The sequence below is a fragment of the Hyla sarda genome, chromosome 1, assembly GCF_029499605.1.
Source record: "Hyla sarda isolate aHylSar1 chromosome 1, aHylSar1.hap1, whole genome shotgun sequence".
NCBI classification, from domain to species: domain Eukaryota; kingdom Metazoa; phylum Chordata; class Amphibia; order Anura; family Hylidae; genus Hyla; species Hyla sarda.
This window is the reverse complement of record NC_079189.1, coordinates 528,416,322-528,439,020: the sequence shown is the minus strand read 5'-3', so window position 1 is coordinate 528,439,020 and position 22,699 is coordinate 528,416,322. Positions and strand designations below refer to the sequence as shown.

The window sequence follows — 22,699 nt, the reverse complement described above, 5'->3', positions numbered from 1 at the left end:
GTTCGGGATAGCCGCGGCTAATCGCGGCATCCCGAACAGCTGACAGGACAGCGGGAGGGCCCCTTCCTGCCTCCTCGCTGTCCGATCGCCGAATGACTGCTCAGTGCCTGAGATCCAGGCATGAGCAGTAATGCGGCAGAATCGTTGATCACTGGTTTCTTATGAGAAACCAGTGATCAACATAGAAGATCAGTGTGTGCAGTGTTATAGGTCCCTATGGGACCTATAACACTGCAAAAAAAAAGTGAAAAAAAAAAAGTGAATAAAGATCATTTAACTCCTCCCCTATTAAAAGTTTGAATCACCCCCCTTTTCCAATAAAAAAAAAAAACAGTGTAAATAAAAATAAACATATGTGGTATCACCACGTGCGGAAATGTCCGAATTATAAAAATATATCATTAATTAAACCGCTCGGTCAATGGCGTGCGCGCAAAAAAATTCCATAGTCCAAAATAGTGCATTTTTGGTCACTTTTTATATCATTTAAAAATGAATAAAAAGTGATCAATAAGTCCTATCAATGCAAAAATGGTACCATTAAAAACTTCAGATCACGGCGCAAAAAATGAGCCCTCACACCGCCCCATACACGGAAAAGTAAAAAAGTTATAGGGGTCAGAAGATGACAATTTTAAACGTATTAATTTTCCTGCATGTAGTTATGATTTTTTCCAGAAGTCCGACAAAACCAAACCTATATAAGTAGGGTATCATTTTAATCGTATGGACCTACAGAGTACATATCAGGTGTCATTTTTACCGAAAAATTTACTACGTAGAAACGGAAGCCCCCAAAAGTTACAAAACAGCGTTTTTTTTTTCAATTTTGTCGCACAATGATTTTTTTTCCCGCTTCATCATAGATTTTTGGGCAAAATGACTGACGTCATTACAAAGTAGAATTGGTGGCGCAAAAAATAAGCCATCATATGGATTTTTAGGTGTAAATTTGAAAGAGTTATGATTTTTTAAAGGCAAGGAGCAAAAAACGAAAATGCAAAAACGGAAAAACCTCCGGTCCTTAAGGGGTTAATAAATGTAAAAAACATATAAATCAATTTAACCCCTTAAGGACTCAGCCCATTTGGACCTTAAGGACTCAGACAATTTTATTTTTAAGTTTTCGTTTTTTTCCTCCTCGCCTTCAAAAAATCATAACTCTTTTATATTTTCATCCACAGACTAGTATGAGGGATTGTTTTTTGCGCAACCAGTTGTCCGTTGTAATGCCATCACTCACTTTACCATAAAATGTATGGCGCAGCCAAAAAAATACTATTTGTGTGGGGAAATTAAAAAGAAAACCGCAATTTTGCATATTTTGGAAGGTTTAGTTTTCACGCCGTACAATTGACAGTAAAAATTACATCTGTTTTTTATTCTTTGGGTCAATACGATTAAAATGATACCCATGATAACACACTTTTCTATTATTGTTGCACTTAAAAAAAAAATCGTAAACTTTTTAACCAAATTAGTACGTTTAAAATCCCCCTATTTTGAAGACCTATATCTTTTTAATTTTTCCGTATAAGCGGCGGTATGAGGGCTTATTTTTTGCACCGTGATCTGTGCTTTTTATAGATACTATATTTGCTTATATAAAACTTTTAATACATTTTTATTAATTTCTTTTGGAATAAAATGTTATAAAAAAAAAAAGCAGCCATTTTTAGACTTTTTTTTTACATTCACGCCGTTCACCGTACGGTATCATTAACATTTTATTTAAATAGTTCGGATATTTACGCACGCGGCGATACCAAATATGTATATAAAATATATATTTTTTTTTTTACACTTTTTGGGGGTGTACTTTTATTTTTACACTTTAATAGTCCCCATAGGGGACTATTTATAGCAATCATTCGATTGCTAATACTGTTCAGTGCTATGTATAGGACATAGCACTGATCAGTGTTATCGGTCATCTTCTGCTCTGGTCTGCTCGATCACAGACCAGAGCAGAAGACCCGTGGAAGGCAGCAGGGGCAGGTGAGGGGACCTCCGTCTGCTGTTCTGGATGATCGAATCGCCGCAGCAGCGCTATGGGCGATCCGATCATCCATTTTAGTGACCGCGATGCTGCAGATGCTGTGATCTGCATTGATCAAAGCATCTGAGGGGTTAATGGCAAACATCCGCGCAATCGCGGATGTCCGCCATTACTGGCGAGTCCCTGGCTGCTATCAGCAGCCGGGACCTGCCGCGCATGACCAGAGCATCACTTCAATGCTCACGGTTATGCATAGGACGTAAATGTACGTGCTGGTGCGTTAAAGGGGTGGTCCAGGAAAAAACTTTTTTATATATATATCAACTGGAGCAGAAAGTTAAACAGATTTGTAAATTACTTCTATTAAAAAATCTTAATCCTTTCAGTACTTATGAGCTTCTGAAGTTAAGGTTGTTCTTTTCTGTCTAAATCCTCTCTGACACCTGTCTCGGGAAACGCCCAGTTTAGAAGAGGTTTGCTATGGGGATTTGCTTCTAAACTGGGCGTTTCCCGAAACAGGTGTCATCAGAGAGGATTTAGACAGAAAAGAACAACCTTAACTTCAGAAGCTCAAAAGTACTGAAAGGATTAAGATTTTTTAATAGAAGTAATTTACAAATCTGTTACTTTCTGGAGCCAGTTGATATATATAAAAAAATTTTTTTTCCTGGAATAACCCTTTAAGTACCAGCTCACAAGGACATACATTTACGTCCGGCGTCTTTAAGGGGTTAAAAGTAGTGATATTGAATATCACCACCTTATGCCACCTAACTGAAAAGTCACTAATAATTATGCCGAGGGCAAGGTAGCAGCATTTGTTGTGTTTAATCCAATAAATAGCGATAGGTAGAGTGATTAAATCACTGTATATAACTCCAACAATGGTTAATTCAATTAATGTCAATTCCGGGTTGTAGTAGCAGTTTCAATTTCAGAAATACAGTGTTTTGCAAACATTTGAAATATACAGTGTAACACTATTTCTGAAATTGAAACTACTACTACAACCCGGAATTGACATTAATTGAATTAACCATTGTTGGCTTTATATACAGGGATTTAATCACTATCACTATTTATTAGATTAAACACAACAAATGCTGCTACCTTGCCCTCAGCATAATTATTAGTGACTTTTCAGTTAGGTTGCATACCCCTATTCAATATCACTACTTTTAAATTGATTTGTGTGTGTTATTTTTTATTTTTATCAACCAATATCTGTAATTTACCGGAACTGTTGACTTTATTCAAATAAATCATGTAATTTTTAGACATACCAGCTACATCTTATTTCTCTAGATATATACCCACAAATTGGGACATATACACTGTCAACCACTAGTCTGTTTATACCTTGAGGTCTGATTTGATATTCTTTTATTTTCACAGATTTGTAATTTACTTCAATTTAAAAATCTTAATCCTTCCAGTACTTAGCTGCTGTATGCTCCACAGGAAGTTCTTTATTTTTTTTATTTTTATTTCCTTTATGTCTGACCACAGTGCTCTCTGCTGTCACCTCTGTCCATGTCAGGAACTGTCCAGAATAGGAGCAAATACCCATAGCAAACATCTCCTGCTCTGGACAGTTCCTGACATGGACAGAGATGTCAGCAGAGAGCACTGTGATCAGACAGAAAGGAAATTCCTGTGGATCATATAGCAGTTAATTAGTACTGGAAGGATTAAGATTTTTTTAATAGAAGTAATGTACAAATCTGTTTAACTTTCTAGCACCAGTTGATTTAAAATGTTTTCCAGCAGAGTACCCCTTTAAGTCTTATAGTAGCTATTCCCAACTGTATCTAAAGAGTTTTATAATCACAATACTGCCAAACCTACACAGGCCGTGCCATACCTGAAATCTTTGTGCCAGAACAACTTCCCGACTGTGGGATACATGTACAGTGTTGTGCAGGAAGGGGTTAATAAGGCTAAATAATAAGTGTGTCTGTTAAATATTATGTCTGTGGGAGTAGACTGTATGATCACTGCCAGTGCTGTTTCTCAATACAAAGCTAGAGGATAACAATATGCTCTGTGTGTTCACATCGAAGATATCCCCCCCAAAAAAGTGTCTCACCTTTTTAAGGTAGTTTTAGATGTTGTTACTGGATTTGCATATACTAAAGGCAGGTTTCGGTTTGATGGTTTGGTCATTGACATTCCAGGCATCTCCACAGGCACAGTAGTGCTATCTTTTGCAGTTGCCCAGTTAGGGGGTCTTTCTCTTACAGCTGGGGCAGTGACCTGAGACCCTCCAGCTGGTTCTTTAGGCTTGTGCTCAGTTAGTGAAACTTCAGGTGTAGCTTTTCCATCTGTGGCAAGAGCTGAAAACAGGAGTTTGGTTTATTGACAAATAAAACAGTATAAACATGGGTCAAACAGGGGAACGGAAAGTAAAGAAGTAAGAATTTCAGTCATTTTTATAAATTGTGTGGCTTATTTTGCAATGAATTGTACACCCTCAGATTAAATGTACTAGGGCTTGTAGAATATTAGACATACATGGCTACTTTCCAAAATATTCCAAAATAAAGTAAAAGGGGCTGAGCCCCAGTACAAGCCACAGTCCATCTTAAGAGAAGCAGAGAGTTTAGTAATGCACGAGCAGATATACCAACTTGTTCAAAGATTGACAGAAACATAAAACAATAAAATAAATGCAAAGTTCTTAAAACAAGCAAAAGCAGAACCTGCTATAAGGGCTGTCTCTGACAGTGAGTAGCCACCTACATTGCCGGCTGCTTATAAGAAATCTACATTATAAATTGAATTACAAGCAATTTAATCCAGACAAGCCCGTTTGAAAAGTGAGTGAACATACGAAATGCATGTGAAAGAATAAGACTTCTATTTAACAAATATTTACCTGTAGCTTTGATTTCCAGATTAACTACCTGCTACAAAAAAACAAAAACAAGGTGTTAACATTCAAAAAGGAATACACTAACCATACAGTTTGATCTGTGGCAACAGGTTATAGAAGGAGGTGATGAGAAGTTTTTTTTTTAATATAGTTTTGTGCTTAATCTGAGCTTAGGAGTCCAGTGGGTGGTTCTACACAAACGACTGACAGCTTATTTGTGTATATGAGGGTACGAGCTCTCCCTAGTGAGAATTGAGCATGGAGACTGCCCAGGTAAAGTTTAGGCCATCATTAGCATATTTGAAACTAACATCAAAATTTCTTACAAAAGGGGGCCTAGAAAAAAAATAGTGTTACTCACTTGTAAAATCCTTATCCCTTATTTTGGGGGCAGAGGGCTGGGGGTTAACACAAAAAGCCATGGGTATAGGTTCCTCCCACACAGCATATATCCCTCCTACTGACCCAAACACACTCAGTTTGTTCACAAGCAGGAGTAACAGAAGACACCAGAACCAAATGTAAATAGAAACCCTAAAACAAGGCCGGTTGAGGACAAGAAAAGCTCATTTAGAAGGGCCAGGAAATATCCAAAGTCTCAAAAAAGAACTAAGTGGGAGCAGGTCCCCACTGAACGAAACAAGGATTTTATAAGTGAATAACACAAAAATCCTCTCTCGCTCATATCACTGGAGGGACACAGAAGACCATGAGACGTCCAAAAACAGTAGAAAAGGGAAGAAGAACATAAAACACCTAGGGAGCCTTTGTTCATAAAGGCAAAGGAGGAACACAACAGGAAAAAACTAACCCATCAGTTTCTGGGGACGAAAGACAAGCAAGAGTGACCCATTCAACAGAAGGGTAGAAGTCCGAGGACAAGCCCAGAAAGGTTGAATGCCATTAGCCATAGAGGAGAAAAGAATTAGGATGCACACTAGAGTCATCCTGCAAGAGTGAAGCACATCTTCTGCAGAACCAAGATGAGTAAATCCCCAGGAGGAGGAAGCCAACCATGCATTACCAGAGAGAATGGGATGGGTGATTAGGTAAGCACAATCAATTCCCAGGAGGGAATGGACACAGAAGGACACACATGGTCAGGATGAGTTAGACACAGGAGCATTGACAAAATAGGAAGCAGTGTAAAAACAGACCAGAGAGAAAGTAAGGTTTGAAAGGATGCGGAAGAAGTTGCTCAAGGAGAAGAATCCACTCTAGCTAAGGGAGCAGTGTACCCATCAGACAAGGTACCATGTGTAAAAGGGCATGAGGACACAGTGTTTGATGCGGCAATGGCTGCAAGGACAAGGTAAAAGGATAAAACTCAATCAACTCCTGGAAAAGAAAATAAAGAATTAAAACATACAGCAGCAGACCTGAGGAGCAGGAGAGGTCTGCCTCCTTTGTTACTTAGTGTTTACAGGAGGGCTAAGGCCTGTGTGGGAGGAGATAGCACTTTTTTTTGCTTACTGTTGCCCCTTAGTTGCAGCAGCATATACCCATGGTATTCTGTGTCCTCCAACTATACAAGCGAGGGGGAAAAAAAAATCTGTGGAATAGATTTTATTTTTATTCATATATTTTTTATTTTCATTTCTTAAATATTTTAATACCTCGGAAACAAGTGGTTTCTTCTGTGGAGGAGTGTGATCTACTTCATCGACGCACTGAGCACTTCTCTTTGACATCTGGCCTAACATCAGATCATTGTCATCCTGGCCAACTACACAAGGCTCACTTATTACAGTTTCCACACTATGCAAAGAATATAAAGAACAATATTGCATTAATTTCTAGTAGAGAGTCTTTTTTTTCCCCTTTATATACCGATCACCATTATCTCACCTGGAATTAAGATTTTGTGTTAGCGCTTGAGAGGAGCCAGAGCTGATCAACACTGGGGCAGGAAGACTTTCTGCTACGTTGGAGTCACAAGAATAGGCATAGTCATCATTAATGGGAATCTCCACTAGGGTCAAAATAAATGTAGCTTCCTCTCCAGTGTCATGTTCTCCTAGGAAGCAACCTGTAAAGACAAGCAAACAAACTACGAGTTCACAATCATAATATGACAGAAGCAGACAAGTACAGGGTGACCTGTATCCATCAGACATTTCAACTTCAGAATCCTTCTTCCCAGATTACATATTACCATTTCCCCCAGACTACACATCTACTTGGTGTAGTACAACTACCTTGATCTTCATCTCCAGATGATTAATTTCATTTTAAATGTCTAGAAGGCCTAATAAAAACTAATGATAAGAAAATGTATGGCAGCATATTTCCCTCTTTTTGCCTAATCTGTCAATCAGAGGATGAATTCACAGTCCCAGTGACTTCAGACATACCCAGGTAATATCTAGAAGAATCAAACAATACCCAGCCCCAACATGTTACATAGTTAGTATGGTTGAAAAAAGACATACGTCCATCAAGTCCAACCAGGGAATTGAAGGGAAGGGTGTAAGGGGATAAGGGAAAGGGATATAGTTTTATAATTCTGCATAAGCATTAATGTTATTTTGTTCCAGGAATGTATCTAACCCGGTTTTAAAGCTGTTAATTGTTCCTGCTGTGACCAGTTCCTGAGGAAGACCGTTCCATAAATTCACAGTCCTCACGGTAAAGAAGGCGTGTCGCCCCTTTAGACTAAACCTTTTTTTCTCTCCAGAAAGAGGGAGTGCCCCCTCGTCCTTTGGGGGGGTTTAACCTGGAACAGTTTTTCTCCATATTTTTTGTATGGGCCATTAATATACTTAAGTTTATCATATCCCCCTTAAACGTCTCTTCTCAAGACTAAACAATTGTAACTCCTTTAAATCGCTCCTCATAGCTAAGAAGTTCCATGCCCCATATTAGTTTAGTCGCGCGTCTCTGCACCCTTTCCAACTCCGCAGTGTCCCTTTTATGAACAGGCGACCAAAACTGAACAGCATATTCCAGGTGAGGCCGTACCAATGCTTTATAAAGGGGGAGTATTATGTCCCTGTCCCTTGAGTCCATGCCTCTTTTGATACATGACAATATCCTGCTGGCTTTGAAAGCAGCAGCCTGACATTGCATGCTATTCTGTAGTCTGTGATCTACAAGTACACCCAGATCCTTCTCTACCAGTGACTCTGCCAGTTTAATCCCCCCTAAGACATACGACGCATGTAGGTTATTAGTACCCAGATGCATAACTTTACATTTATCCACATTGAACCTCATTTGCCAAGTGGATGCCCAGACACTTAGTATATCCAAGTCATCTTGTAACCTATACACCTCCTCTATAGACTGTACTGTGCTACAAAGCTTGGTGTGAGCTATAAATAAAAATAAAAAAAAGGATCTAATATTTATTAACTGACGACCTATTATAATCCTATCTCAAGATGATCAAGCATGCTGTTCACTCACTTTACCATATGGAACAAAGCTGCACTTAACTAAGGTACTGGATCGATCGTCTTTTTGGTTTTGCAGCCCCTTTAGGGAGTAATAATAATACTGCTGTGTAAGTCATAGTTTCCTGTACTAGGACATGGAACATAAATATACATAAAAGTCTGCTTCCCACCCACATTTCAAATGTACTGTTGTGATACAAAAACAGAACTGGACTATATGCTAGGGGTAGGTGACTGAATAAATCCCCTCCTGAAAGCTACTTTTATAGCTTCTAAAGAGGCTTTTCATGAGAAGTATCAGATACGATTGCTAGGGTACAAACCCACACATCTTGCTGGGTACCGCAGTAGACCTGCACTTCATAAGGATGGGAAGAAATTTACAGGGCAATTTTCTGTTTATGTTACCAGACTGATCTATTGAGACTGTCAACATACCTGATACACTGGTGTCTTGAGAACTAATATCTTGCTGCAGAGCATTCCCTTGAATGACAGGATAACTTATCTGTAATTTACAAACAGAAAGTCCATGCTTAAAACATTTCAAACAATCCATTTACACAGAAAATTATAAAGGTATTGCAAGAGATACAAAATTAACTGACATTCCAGACAGATAGGTAGATATGACAGATAGGTAGATATGACTGAGATATGAGATCGATAGATAGATAGATAGATATGAGATAGATAGATGGATATGAGATAGATATGAGATAGATGGATATGAGATAGATGGATATGAGATAGATGGATATGAGATAGATGGATATGAGATAGATGGATATGAGATAGATAGATATGAGATAGATAGATATGAGATAGATAGATATGAGATAGATAGATATGAGATAGATAGATATGAGATATGAGATAGATATGAGATAGATAGATAGATATGAGATAGATAGATATGAGATAGATAGATATGAGATATGAGATAGATATTAGATAGATAGATAGATATGAGATAGATAGATATGAGATCGATAGATAGAAGATCGATAGACAGATATGAGATGGATAGATAGATATGAGCTAGATAGATAGATATGAGAGATAGAGCAGTGCACTTACCTGCTCTACTGGAAATGTTAAACTGTCATTTATCACATTCGGTAAATTCTCAGCTAAATCATAGTCTGAACTGATGCCATTTGTCTGGGTCTTGCTCTGTAAAGTGGCAGCACAATAAGGATCTTCCACCACTCTACAAAAAAAAAAAAAAAAAAAAAAAATTAGGATACTGTAGCTAGCTAACATAACAAAAAAATAGAATATACAACTTTCTAACCTTGAATCTACTGTAAAGCTACTTTCCATAGCACACATATCATGGTGAGGGCTTGATACATTCACTGATGGGGAGGACAGCAGATGTAAACTTGGAAGCTGTTCTTGGTTGTGCTGTCTTCCAGGTCTGGACCTGTGAGCTTCTGTATATTGATCAGGGCTCAAAAATTCCCCTAGCAGAACAAAAAAAATTTCACATTTCAAATTGAAAGAAAAAACGCTCATGATTGTGTAATTGCAATGGCTGATGTGCTGCCTCCAGTAAGACCTAATATAGAAGGCCACACGCCTTATGCATCTATACTCAATAGAGAAAATGACATTTGATCACATACATAGAGCGGTTACTGTGACCTCCATCTGTTATACAAGTCAGACATGATAAAACAGCAAGTTCTTTTACTTTTTTAGTTTGCAAGTATAAAATAAACCTGTATTCCATCACAATCTGCTGCTGTAAGCAGTAAGGAAACGCAATCTCTAAGAAACCTTTTAAAAATTGTTAGATATACTGCCTTTCATCCAGAACATAACTATTATGCAACGCCTAGAATCAGTGCTTATTTTACACAGACATTTACAGCTTAACTAACAGTCCCTTGACTAATGGCCTTTTCCGAGCAGAATCCATCAAAAATGGCAAAATACGGATTCGCTACGGAACTTGAGTAGTGTCCACTGAACAACAGAATCCAACTGATATCAATGGGATTCTGCTGCAAACAAAGAACTCTGTATGCATGGGCCCTTAGGAAAGGTTCACACTACGGAATTTCCGCCTGCAATTCCGCTTAGAAATTGCAGCCAGAAATTCCGCTTACTAAAATGTATATAGTGTAGTGAATGGGTTTCCATCCACAAATTCACACTTCGGAATTTGTGAACTGAAAATCCGCTTGAAAATTTCCGCCTGAAGAATGGCGTTGCTCATTCTTCAGGCAGAAATACTCGTGGAACACATTGCAGTCTATTGGTGACTACAGTGTCCGTGCGGTCCTAGTGCCGACTGATTCAGTGGAAATTTTCTGCCCGGAGATTCCACAGTGTGAACCTAGCCTTAGAGACCAAAGTGTATCACTACAGAACACACAATCCTGGCTACACACATACCTATATTAGTCTTGTACACAGAACTGCCCATTGATATCAAGGTCATTGCTGCCTCGGCACTTCCATCACATTGTTCTGTAAAACCATTGAACAAGCAAATAAGAGTCCAGCCTTACATAGCATACCAAAAGTAAACAAGATCTTAGATAGGTATTTCCATTCCATGGCATATGTTGTAAATGCTTAGAAAGTATAGGCTGTACCCCAGGCCTGTTCACCAATTCAGAGTAGCCATTTTTGCAGCTGAAATCAAAGGAGAGGTGGGACTGCTGGAGAATCCTGATCTAGCAAGGAATCCTACCATAAAGGGGTACTCCACTGCTCAACATTTGGAACAAACTTAAGAAAGCTGGAGCTGGGAGTTCGTGATGGCATAGCCCTGCCCCTCATGACGTCGCGCCCCACCCCCTCAATGCAAGTCTATGAGAGAGGGCATTATGGCTGTCATGCCCCCTCCCATAGACTTGCATTAAGGGGACGGGGCGTGATGTCATGAGGGGGCAGGGCTATGATGTCACAAGCTCCCGTCCCCGGCTCCAGCGTTTGGAACAGTTTGTTCCAAACGCTGAGCAGCGGAGTGCCCCTTTAACATATCCAGTGGCAACTTCTCTATCTCTATACGGATTCCAGAAAGTCTCAGGTCATATCTGTCTCAGTTTTAGGTGCCAGGAAAGTACATAGCTTGCCTAGGAAAATGCTTAGTCTTTTAGAATCTAGTTTTGTATAAGGAATAGTCATTAAAACAATATATACAGAATAGCAGCATCATGAACATTTACCTTTCTTATCTTGCCGAGCTTCAGAATCCACAACCTAAATGGGATGCAACAATATTTCAGATTATTAAAAGATTAGTTTTTGAAATTGACAATAACTTCAGAATCTCTGCCCCCCCCCCCCCTTATATAGAACAAAGCTTTTTTTTTTACATTGTGCATATTTCCAGTATGAATTGGAATATTTCAATTTAAAGCAGATCTGTCACTCATTTAGTCATAGTTTTTAATATACTTGTTTTTGAGTGTAGAGGAGCCTATAACCATAACATCACTCAGCCTTCTCCATACACACTGCATACAAGAGACTAGCGTATGGTCAAATACTCCTTATACGCTGCCATTTTATGGACAGTAGCACCATCTGACATGCACAGAGCGATCGGTGATTGAAGGGGCGGAGTTCCATCAATATATATAACAGGGCACTACTGTACTGAAGCACAGTAAGTGACCTAATATTAATACATCTATATATAAAAAAATAAAAAAATAAAAAATAAAAAAATAAAAAACACCAAAAAAGTGGCCAACCCCTTTAAGCTGCATCAAAGTCACATGGGAAGCATTAATAGTTACAATAAATCAGCTAATTGGTGTATGCGTTGTTCAGCATCTTGTTAGCCCAGTCCATGAATATTTACCTGATCAAGACTAGTTCTTTCCAAATCCTGGTTTGTGTTATTCGGCAATTCCACTGGTATTTCAAGCTACATATGAAAGGACAATTTCATTTTAAGTATTAATAATTATATAATTAGGTTATTAATATTAATTAGGTGCACATTAAATACATAATGAACAGTATATAAAAATCTGTAGTAAAATGCATAGTATGTATGTATTTCTGGAAGTTCTCTAACTTGGCTGAGGTACAATTAAAAGTTTTTGCTCAATTCGAAATGGTAAATAACAAAAATGTGTATTAAAAAAATACAGAAAGGAGATTTTAGGTTTAGTGTCTCTTCAATCATTTCACATAACATGCAACTGTAAAGCAAAGGCCATTTTGTTTCCCATACTAGATAAACAGAAACGAATACCTCTTCCCCGGTCTCTTCAATCTCAGCAGTAACTGGCCTAGGTGACCGAAGACTGAAGGGAACAAACACTGGAGCCTGGTTCTGCATTTCAGGTGTAAGGTCATAATTCTCTTCTTCAAAGCCCAGGTCTGCATCTTCCTCCTCATCCTCTTCCTGCTGTCTAGCCCTGATCTTCACCAGGGTTGCCTTCCCTTTGCTCTTGCTGGACCCCGGTTTGGACGCTTTGGTTGTGCTAGATTTAACATTGTGGGTAGCTTTTTCTTTCTCCGGACGATCAGACAAATTATCAGATTTGGAGGACACCGGTGGTGGTGAGGTCAGTTTTCTTAGAGGCCTTCCAAATCTTTTATGTAAAATAAAAAGGTCTTATTTATATAGCACTAGTATACGCTGCTGTACACACATCATTTAATCACATTTGTCTTTGATGGCCTCCTCAAACTGATTTTGGGAGGTGCACATTGCCACTTAGCCCTTATTTAAAACGATGTTTTTAAATCAATTGTTGCCAGAAAGTTATACAGATTTGTAATTTATTTTTATTTACATATTTTAAGCCTTATAGTACTTATCCATAGGAAGTTGTGTAGTTCTTTCCAGTCTGACCACAGAGCTTTCTGCTGCCATCTCTGTGTGTGTCAGGAACTGTCTAGAGTAGAAGCAAATCCCCATAGTAAACCCCTCCTGCTCTGGACAGTTCCTGACATGGGCAGAGAGCACTGTGGTCAGACTAGAAAGAACTACACAACTTCCTCTGTAGTATACAGCAGCTGATAAAGTACTTCTATTTAAAAATCCAGTACTTAAGTCTGTTTCACTTTCTGGCACTAGTTGATTTGAAAAGTCGATTTTTTTTATGCTTACCGTAAAACCTCTTTCTCGGAGGATCCATTGGTGGATACAGAGACCGATGGTATATCTTGCTGCCACTAGGAGGCTGACACTAGGCATACAAAAAGAAGTCGGCCCCTCCTGGCAGGATATACCCCACCTACTGATTCTGAGCTAATCAGTGTAGTCCCAAAGCAGTAAGAGAGGACCTACAGAAAAGGAACCCAGCAGGTGTCCGAGGGAACCAGACTAAAAAGAAGAATAGAACACAACCCCCCGGACAAAAAAAACAAAACCATAGTAAGCAAAACAAAGGGGTGGGTGCTGTGTCCCCCAATGGATCCTCCGAGTAAGAGATTTTATGGTAAGCATAAAAAAAAAAATCTACTTTTCTCGACCGATTCCATTGGGGGATACAGAGACGGTGGGACATACCAGAGCAGTCCCCAGAGTGAGAAAAATACCCAAAACAGAATCAGGCAGAGGACTGAGCCACTGCTGCCTGCAACACCTTGTGACCCAAACCGGCATCAGCGGACCCAAAAGTGTGCACCTGGTAGAATCTGGAGAAGCAAGGAAGTGCGTAAAGGAAAAGCTAACCGGAGAGACGGACTGAGCCTCACACCATCTGAAATAGGCCCGCCAAGTACGGTGGTAAATCCTAGCAGCTTACGAGCCCGCAACATGGTGTGAATCACCTCGGAAGAAAACCCCCGAGCCCTCAGAATCGCAGTTTCAACTGCCACGCTGTCAAATGCAGCAGAAGTTAATTGGGGTGGCAGAGAGGACCGTGGGAGAGCAGATAGGGGAGAAGAGTCTCCTGAAAGACCAGCGACCCTGGACCTTCAGGTCCCAAAACACAACTCTTCAACCCAGGAGACTTGCATCAGTTGTGACGACCTGCCAGTGGAGGGGAAGAAACGACCGCCCCTGGATAAGGAGGGGAGAGTGGAGCTACCACAGAAGAGACCGACGAACGGAGGGGGGCAGAAGAATCCGGCGATCCAGAGTGGACTGCAACTTGTCCCACCGGGCCAAGATGGATAGCTGGAGAGAGAGACAGCAGAACTGGGCGAAAGGAACCGCCTCGATGGCTGCCACCATCTGGTCCAGTGACTCCATGCAGAAGCGAATCGGAACAGTAGAGGGGCGCCTTGGTTGACAGACACCCTCCAACAGGGAGCGCCACTTGTCCTGCGGAACATGAACACGGACAGCCACTGTCGAAAAGGAGACCAAGAAAGACAAGGGACTGAGCTGGAGAAAGGTGGGACTTTTCCCGGTTGATTACCCAACTGAAAGCGGACAGAGTCTGCACAGTGAAATGAAGGCTCTCCAAGTTTTGGGACCGGGACGGAGCTCTGATCAAGATTGTCCAGGTAAGGGAGGATAGAGATCCCAGAGCCCAAAGAATGGCAGTCACTGCCACCATGACTTTAGTTAAAACCCTGGGAGCTGTGGCCAGGCCAAAGGGAAGAGCCACCAACTGGAAGTGACCGGCCGAAACAGCAAAACGGAGGAATTGAAAAATGGGGATGTGCAGATAGGTGTCCCGTATATCTACTGAGGAAATAAACTCCCCTTGATCCATGGACGTGACCGAGCGGAGGGACTCCATGCGAAAGTGGCGTAGTGCGCAAATTGAGGTCCAGAATGAGGCGAGCAGAGCCCCCTTTCTTGGGGACTACAAACAGTAGTTGAGTAGAACCCTGAAAAACGCTCCCCTGGAGGAACTGGAACAATCACCCCCTGAGCAAGGAGGGTACTCAAAGCGACCAGAAAGGCAGCCACCATAGAAGGGGAACGAGGAGGATGGGATTGGAAGAACCGGTCCCGGGGAAAAGAAGCAAATCCTATCCGGTAACCATCGGATATGTCGTCCCGGACCCAGGAGTCCTGAATCGGCACTAGCCAAATGTCCCAGAAAAGAAACAGATGTCCTCCCACCCGAGAAGAGGGAGGCTTACTGGACTTGGCTGAGAAACCGCTAGCACGGTTTTCTTGCTTCCAGGAAGGACGTGCCTTGAAGGAAGGAGGCTTTCAGTGCTTGGGAGGGCGCATGCATGGAAGGACAACCCGAAGCAAAGGACTGAAGGGGCCAAAAGGAAGCAGTCTACCAATGGGGGTCGGACATTGAGCAACGAATCGCAACCAAGTTACCTGAGGCAAAGGCCATACATAGTGCAGACTCCAAAGCAGCTGAACAGAGGAAGTCCCCAGCCTGACAGAGTTGACGAGTGAGATCCGCCAAGTCCTCCCAACGAGCGCCGGACAGGATGCCTTGGCGCTGCTGAGAAGGCCAAACCAGGACGGCCTTGGATACCCAGGTGGAAGCGAAGGTAGGTAAAACGGACAAACCAGCCGCTTCAAAGGCAAACTTCGCCAAGTTCTCGATCTTCTTGTCTGCCGGATCCTTAAAGGACACTGCATCCTTCAGAGGCAGAGTAGCCGACCTGGACAGACTTAAAACCAGAGGATCAACTGCCGGCAGCGTTGCCCACTTGGAAATCAGATCCTGCGGGAAGGGAAACTGAGCTTGGATCTGCTTGGTCCCGTGAAACCGTTTATCCGGATGCTTCCAAGCCGCATCTTGCAAGGAGTCAAATTCAGCATGAGAGCTGAAACCCTTGAGAGCTGTGAAAAGAAACTTCAGGATCAGGATCCGAAGTTCTTGGGTCCTCTAGATCAAACTGTCCACCATTTCAGACACGGCATTGATCAGAGGTGGTGTCCGACACGTCATCCGCTAATTCCTCTGGAGAGTGGGAGCATGCGGAGGTTGCCTTAGACAGAGGCATATTGGACCTGGAACAGCAAGTTGGAGACCTGGGATGATTACCGGGGGAGCGGCCCCTAGAGCGGGGGCGCTGTCTGTGAGCTGGGAAAGAGTATTGAGATCTACGGGAAGTGTGTCTATCCCGATTGCGTGGCTCAGGGGAAGAGCCTTAAGAAAGCACTTTTGGGTGCTTGTGAGAGTGCTGGAAGTGGGGGATAGGAGAAACTGACTGGGACTCCCTGGGGGAAGAGCGCAGGGAAGAGTGCAGGGAAGACTGCTCCAAGGCCGAAACCACTGTCCTGGAGACCCTAGCCAGATGGGAGATTGACTGTGAAAGGGAGGAGACCAATTCTAGAGGGGAGCGATTACAAGCGTTCCAGGGGGACATCCTGGAAAAAGGTACAGAAGGAAGGGAATTGGGGGGTAGAGGCATATACTCACCCTGCATGCAGCCATACTCACCTAAGAGGTCTTCAGCCAGCTATGGTCACCTGCATCATCAGGTTGAGACACCGGGACGAGCAGGGAAGATAGGGGGGACCTGGACCCAAGGTGCAATCCCATGCGCTGGCCGTTGGTGGGAAGGGGTAAATTGAGCACACTCTATGCCCCGTGCCCCTCAGTCGCATATGGGGGAACAGGTAGTACCATGCTCCTGAACCCCAATCTAAAAACCAGAAAAGAAAAGAACAACCTAATAACAGACCCTAGCTAAAAAATAAAAATTCAGCCACACTGATCCATTCTTTTCAGGAAGACTTTGGGATTGAAATATCGCATCCATGATCTCTGGTTCGCTGCTGAACACATACTTTGTGTCCACAATCTAAATAAGGGTAATTATAGAATACTAGAAAGTGTTCAAAGCAACCATGTTATATACATATCCTTATCACACCGAACCATGAAATCCATACCATAGACCAGTGTGTCTTTAGCTGTGAAAAAAACTACGTCTCCCAGCATGCCTGGACAGCCTTTGGCTGTCCCGGCACGCATGGAGTTGTAGTTTTGCAACAGCAGGAGACACTGTGTTTGGGAAGCACTTCCATACATAGTAGGCCTGGGCTGTCAGCAGACACCTCACTCACCTTGAGCACTGAGGAGAAGCGGCGCCCTGCTCACTGCCAGACTGGCAGCTGCTTTGAGGGTCACTGGTCAAGGCAACCTGGTCCACTTCGGAGTCTGACGAACATGGAGGTTTCTGAGGTGTGCTGGAGAGGCAGATTCTCTTGGGGGATGAGTCAACATAACAACCTGAGGCTTTTCTTTTGATATTAGCTGGTGAAGAGTTGGCCACCACAGGAACTTTATCCTTCCACAGGAAAAAAAAAAAATGTAATCCATTGGCTCACATATTACAGACTAATTAACATATAGCTAAAGCTCCAACTCTGCACAAATAAACAGGTTAAAATAATAGTTAGTTTAAACATACAGTATAAATATAAATTCTGGACCCAGTCCCTACTACACAATAAAGTAAAGTATATGTTCTTGTTTAGTACAAGCCTTTATGAGTATATATGGAGAAAGCCAACAGTACTAAAATGTTAACTTTAAAGCCTTGTTCTCCGATTTTGATAGTTCTGTTTATGCTAGAAAATATGCCATGTTCTCTAGAAGGGGACAGTGGGACAGGTACTGCAGGTCACGTAACAGGCCCATCACATGCTGCATTATCGTTACCTTATAAAACTTGAGTGATAAGGGAGCAGGGGCGAACATTAACAGGGGCAGGTTGTATGGGCAGTGTTTGCGATACAAGCGGGGGGTACCTGAAGAAGAGTTCTAGAAGCCACTATTACTAGTATGACTTACTAATAGAGCTACTTTTCTTGGTATTAAATATGCACTGATCTTAACTGTAACACTACTTAATCTTCCTAGAAAGCGAGTGTATGCAAAGCTCTTCTGCACAGCATCTAGTGGCCTATGCTGACCTAGCACTGTGTGCGAACACAGAGATACAGTATGTCCACACAGGAGTTGACAAGCTGGGCTATAGCGCGGGTGAACAGCTTTAAAAACGGTCAATTACAATAATTGCTGAAGCAGTTTCAGAGTTTTGCCTGTTTATTCATTCCTTGCTATTGTGCTGCTGTATGCAATAAAGGCAAGGAGCAGACTTACTGAGCTCCCCAGCCTCCATATTACCCATCTGGCATGCCCCCGTAATGAATATGCTAATGTCTGCTGGGGTGAGCACTCTGCCCTCTGAGGAGGGCAGACATTGGCATATTCATTACAGGGGCGGGCAAGATGAGGAAATGGAGAAGGCAGGAGAGCTTGGCGGCTTCCTACCTCCATTGCACAGAGCTGCGCAATAGGAAGAGAAGAAAGAAGACATAACTCTACAAATACTCCACAGATTGCTGTAAATGAGGACATTGTTTTAAAGCGGTTCACCCCAACTATAACTATATTGGGTTTAGTGCAGGTGAACAGCCTGTCAGCGTCTCATAAATAAACTATTTCACCATGCACATTCAGTGAAGGAGTCAGACGTTAACATAAGCATATCAGTAACAGGGTAACGTAACCTAAAAATGTTGCAGAACTAACAATAGATTAGAAATATGGTATATTTTGCCAAAACATAAAATTACTTTAAGTGAAGGAGAACTGTTTAGGTCTTCATTTGTCTTGGTCTGTATTGGGCTTAAGGTCTTAGCAGATGATTTTCCAAGGTTCAGAATGGGCCTGATAAGTCTGCGACGTTTCAGAGCGGCTGGCTTGATAGCTGCTGATTTTTCTTCAATGATGCTAGGAAAGCAAAAGAGAACCAGAAATGTAAATGTGTAATTGATAATCTTCAATCACATAGGAATTTACTTAATCTGTATGTAAAATGCAGCAAATTATGGCCCAGCAGGTCTCCCAAAGATTTATTCAAGGCTATTTCAGTGAGCTACTTTTGGTAAGGGGTCCATGGGACAATGGAATCTGAAAACATAGAAATAAATATGCAGCAGATGGTCTACTTACTGTCCAGCTTCTTTACCACTGTGACCAGCAATTGTTGCATCAGGCATGTCCACATTGTTCTCTGGATTCTTTTCAATGGCATTCAATGTCTCTTCTCCCTGTGAAAATATTCCACCATCAAACTTACTGCAGATACAAAAAAAAAAAAAAAAAATGTAAAAGGAGATTTTTTTTGTACTCACCATAAAATCTCTTTCTTGTAGCCTTCATTGGGGGACACCTATACTGATAGGTATATGCTCTTGCCACAAGGAGGCGCTGACACTAGGAAAGAAAAAAAAAAAAAGTTTGCTCCTCCCTGGCAGGATATACCCGCCCACCGAAAGTGAGGTAATCAGTTTTGTCACCAAGCAGTAGGAGAAGACAACAAAGATCAAGTCCGAAGGGCCCGAGAAAAGAATCCCAGATAAAAAAAAAAAAGGGAAAGATCATCCGGACATAAAAGAAATGTGGTGTCCCCCAATGAAGGCTACAAGAAAGAGATTTTACAGAGAGTACAAAAAAAATCTTTTTTCGGTCACCCTTCGTTGGGAGACACCTATACTGATGGGACGTACCAATGCAGTCCCTTGGGTGGGAATAACAAGCACCAGAGAATGGGAATCAGTCCAGAGACCGAACTCACGTGTCCGCAAGGCCTGCAGATGAGATCCCGGGCAGAGACAACCGAGGCCCAGGAACTGAGCTCCCAGAAGATCCCCTGTTCAAGGAGATTGACTAGGATGCCAAAGGAAGGGTCGATCCTCTGTAGAGACTCAAGACACACAGGCCATATAGAGACAAGAAAAAGTCGACTAGGAAGCCAGATGGGCCGGAACCATCCTGGCAGCAGATAGGAACAACTCAAAAGGAACACAGAACCAGACAGAGGGCCAGCCCTGCTGGGAAACAAGAATGGAAAAGGGCACAAGAGAACCCCATCCAGAGCCAAACAGATTCAAGAGGACATGGCGGAAAAACAGCAGGGAGAGCAGCGTATGGTGAGAAGAAGGCGAGCACAGGAGGTGGAGACCAGAAAACGACAGGAAAAAAAAAAAAAGTAAAGAAAATATGGAAACCGGCTCTAGAGAGGTCTGGTGTATGAGAACAAAGACCTGAACAGCTGCAGACCCAAAACCCCTGTCCCAGGGACCCACCGTGAGCACCCCGGAAGGTGTCAGTAGCTCGACTGGTGGAATCCGGATGACCGGAACGACCCCCCCCCCCCCATCTCAGGAGTACATGGGGACATCCCGGAACACTGGAGCGACAGACAGAGAAACTGGAGGTGCCCGAGTCACCTGGAAGACTTACACATGAAGAGTAAGGAAACCCAACGTCCGTAAAACGCTCTGGGCGACAAACTTCCATGTCAAGATATGAAGAAATGCGGTCCAGAAAGACGAAAGACCGCCCCACAAATGGGATCGCAGAGAAGTCTGGGCAGGATCACTATACATGCCTGAGACTTCAACCATCACCAAGGCCCAAAGAACCTGGAGAGCCGCCTGAAAAGAAGGCATGCCACAGCATCCTAGGACAATGTCCAAGACAAGGAGTCTAACCGGTCTGGGACCCCAGCGGTCCAAGCGGACCAGAGCACTCCGAAGAAACATCCCGCCAGAATGGGAACGGAGGGGGAAATAAAAGAGAACCCAGCTGGGACTCTCAGGTTCTGGGCACAGGAAGGTTACTCCAGGAGACTATGGTGTCAGTGTAGCGCAACTGACCCTGTCAAAAGGGAAGGAAGAACACCCCCTTCCAGGAGATTGCACCGAGGGAAGAGGAGAGCAATGGTAGGACCCAAACAACAGACGGTGGCTAGACCAGCTGTCGCCGAACCATACATGATTACATAAACTCCTCCAACAGAGGAGAGTGCCAATGCTGCCTGAGCAGCAGTAGATAACCAAGAAACTGAAAGAGCCAGGCTGCAATCGTGGGCAGTAAGCACACAAGCATAGAAAAGTTCTGTTGATTGCCCTCAGCAAAAAACAAGGGCCCAGACAGATACCCCACCTATATAGAGATGGCTGAATCTTGGCAGCAGAAAGTGCTCAACAAAATAGTCCCCCTAGTGGAGGGGAAACAAGGGGTGGTCAAGATGAAACTCCAGTACCGACCATTCTAAGCTCCCTGATCCCTGTACCCCCTGTGGAAGGGGCATTGTCTAAGTACACCAGGTACTGTAGGAGCAGGGAAATGCCACCTCACAGCCACGGGACAAAGTACCGGGTGGACGTAGCCCCCAGGGCCCCTGCGACAACCCCTTGCGGTATGGAGAAGCCAACTTGTGTCCCCAGAGGGATCGGAATCCTGCACAGTGGAGCTGGGCAAAAATACATGATGCGATTATGAATGCAAGTAAGAAGCACACACACAACCAACCGCGTTGAGAGCCATTCCGGGCAAAGACTAAGGCAACAGAGCAGGCGCCTGAGCAACCCTGCACAGGAACCCAGGAAAGATACCTGGAGGCATTGGGGGGGCTGAACTGACTGTGTCACCCCATCAGGCCCCCTGCCAGAACAAAGGTGCTCGACCATCGCACACCCCACCGAACAGAAGGAAGGTGGACTCTACATGTGCAGAATGGCCGTAGCATATGTAGAGACGCAGACATGGGTACGGCACGAAAGTAGTGGGATACCAAGACTGCAGACATGAAGGAAACCACAGACATCCAACAGACGGCAGGATGGAAGATATGCCCTCTGCAGTCCAACGTTGCAACCTTAGAAAGAGGAACAGAGAGTGTTGTTGTTGCCTGCAGGAAAACCTGCAGGAAAAACCCACACTCCATCTCCTAATGGTGCCACACACCAGGACTGCAGGCACAGACTCAAGAGATGAAGTATGTATGTGGAGCAGGAAACATGCAGACACACTTTGTGGAACTTCACATGGAAAGTGAGCTACCGGACTGCAGGCGCAGTAGTGGCAGGAGTGGGGGAGGTGACCGGGTGGAGTAGAAAACCATGCAGACACAGTATGGCTATCTGGCATAGGGACATGGCCACACTGGGTCCCACATACGGAACCACACCCTGAAAGTGGGTTACCAGCCTTCAGTCTGAGAGCGGCAGGCATGTAGAGAGGGACCTGGTAAAGTAGGGAAGCCTGCGAACCAGTATGCAGTGCATTGTATAGGGCCCATGGAGCAACTTGGGGTGAATCACTAGACACCATTGGCAGTGGATAGACCACGGTGTGGAAAGTGTATGGTAGTTGGCCCAACGTAGTAGTAGGCATGCGGACAACTGTCTGGCCGACTGGAGTGCAGCCTATCCAACGGGCGACCTGGCAGTGTAGGAGATCCAGCAGACGAAAGACTGGCTGACTGGCAGCAGTCCTGTGTACCTGCAGGGTAATATACTCACCTGCGGATGCCATCTTCTCATACTCACTCAGGTGTCTTCAACCAGCTTATGGCCATACTGCATCATACAGGCTAAGATTGCAGGGAAAGCAGGGGCAGTGGGGGACCCGGACCCAGGGTACAACCTCCAGGCGCTGGCCATTGGCGATAAGGGGTTGGCGGCCCCTTTGTCGCATATGGGGGAACAGGTAGCACCAAGCTCCTGAACCCCTACCTGAAAAAGAGAAACAAAAGGGAGGAAAAAAAGCT

General features: G+C 43.2%; 1 protein-coding gene across 3 annotated transcripts in view; it reads right to left on the bottom strand.

Moving 5' to 3' along the window:
* BDP1 (B double prime 1, subunit of RNA polymerase III transcription initiation factor IIIB) overlaps positions 1 to 22,699 on the bottom strand; it is a 94,591-nt gene that overhangs the window by 13,996 nt on the left and 57,896 nt on the right. For 2 of the 3 annotated variants that reach the window (XM_056539667.1, XM_056539675.1), the window contains exons 26-39: positions 19,093 to 19,190; positions 18,714 to 18,870; positions 17,196 to 17,419; positions 12,498 to 12,840; positions 12,099 to 12,164; positions 11,458 to 11,491; positions 10,679 to 10,753; positions 9,570 to 9,741; positions 9,353 to 9,485; positions 8,711 to 8,780; positions 6,723 to 6,903; positions 6,491 to 6,632; positions 4,878 to 4,908; positions 4,089 to 4,335 (exon numbers count right to left, since the gene is read on the bottom strand). In XM_056539667.1, the coding sequence (XP_056395642.1) occupies positions 4,089 to 4,335; positions 4,878 to 4,908; positions 6,491 to 6,632; positions 6,723 to 6,903; positions 8,711 to 8,780; positions 9,353 to 9,485; positions 9,570 to 9,741; positions 10,679 to 10,753; positions 11,458 to 11,491; positions 12,099 to 12,164; positions 12,498 to 12,840; positions 17,196 to 17,419; positions 18,714 to 18,870; positions 19,093 to 19,190 (1,973 nt within the window). The remainder of the gene's footprint in view (positions 1 to 4,088; positions 4,336 to 4,877; positions 4,909 to 6,490; positions 6,633 to 6,722; positions 6,904 to 8,710; positions 8,781 to 9,352; positions 9,486 to 9,569; positions 9,742 to 10,678; positions 10,754 to 11,457; positions 11,492 to 12,098; positions 12,165 to 12,497; positions 12,841 to 17,195; positions 17,420 to 18,713; positions 18,871 to 19,092; positions 19,191 to 22,699) is intronic. The other variant, XM_056539682.1, reaches the window with a different exon arrangement.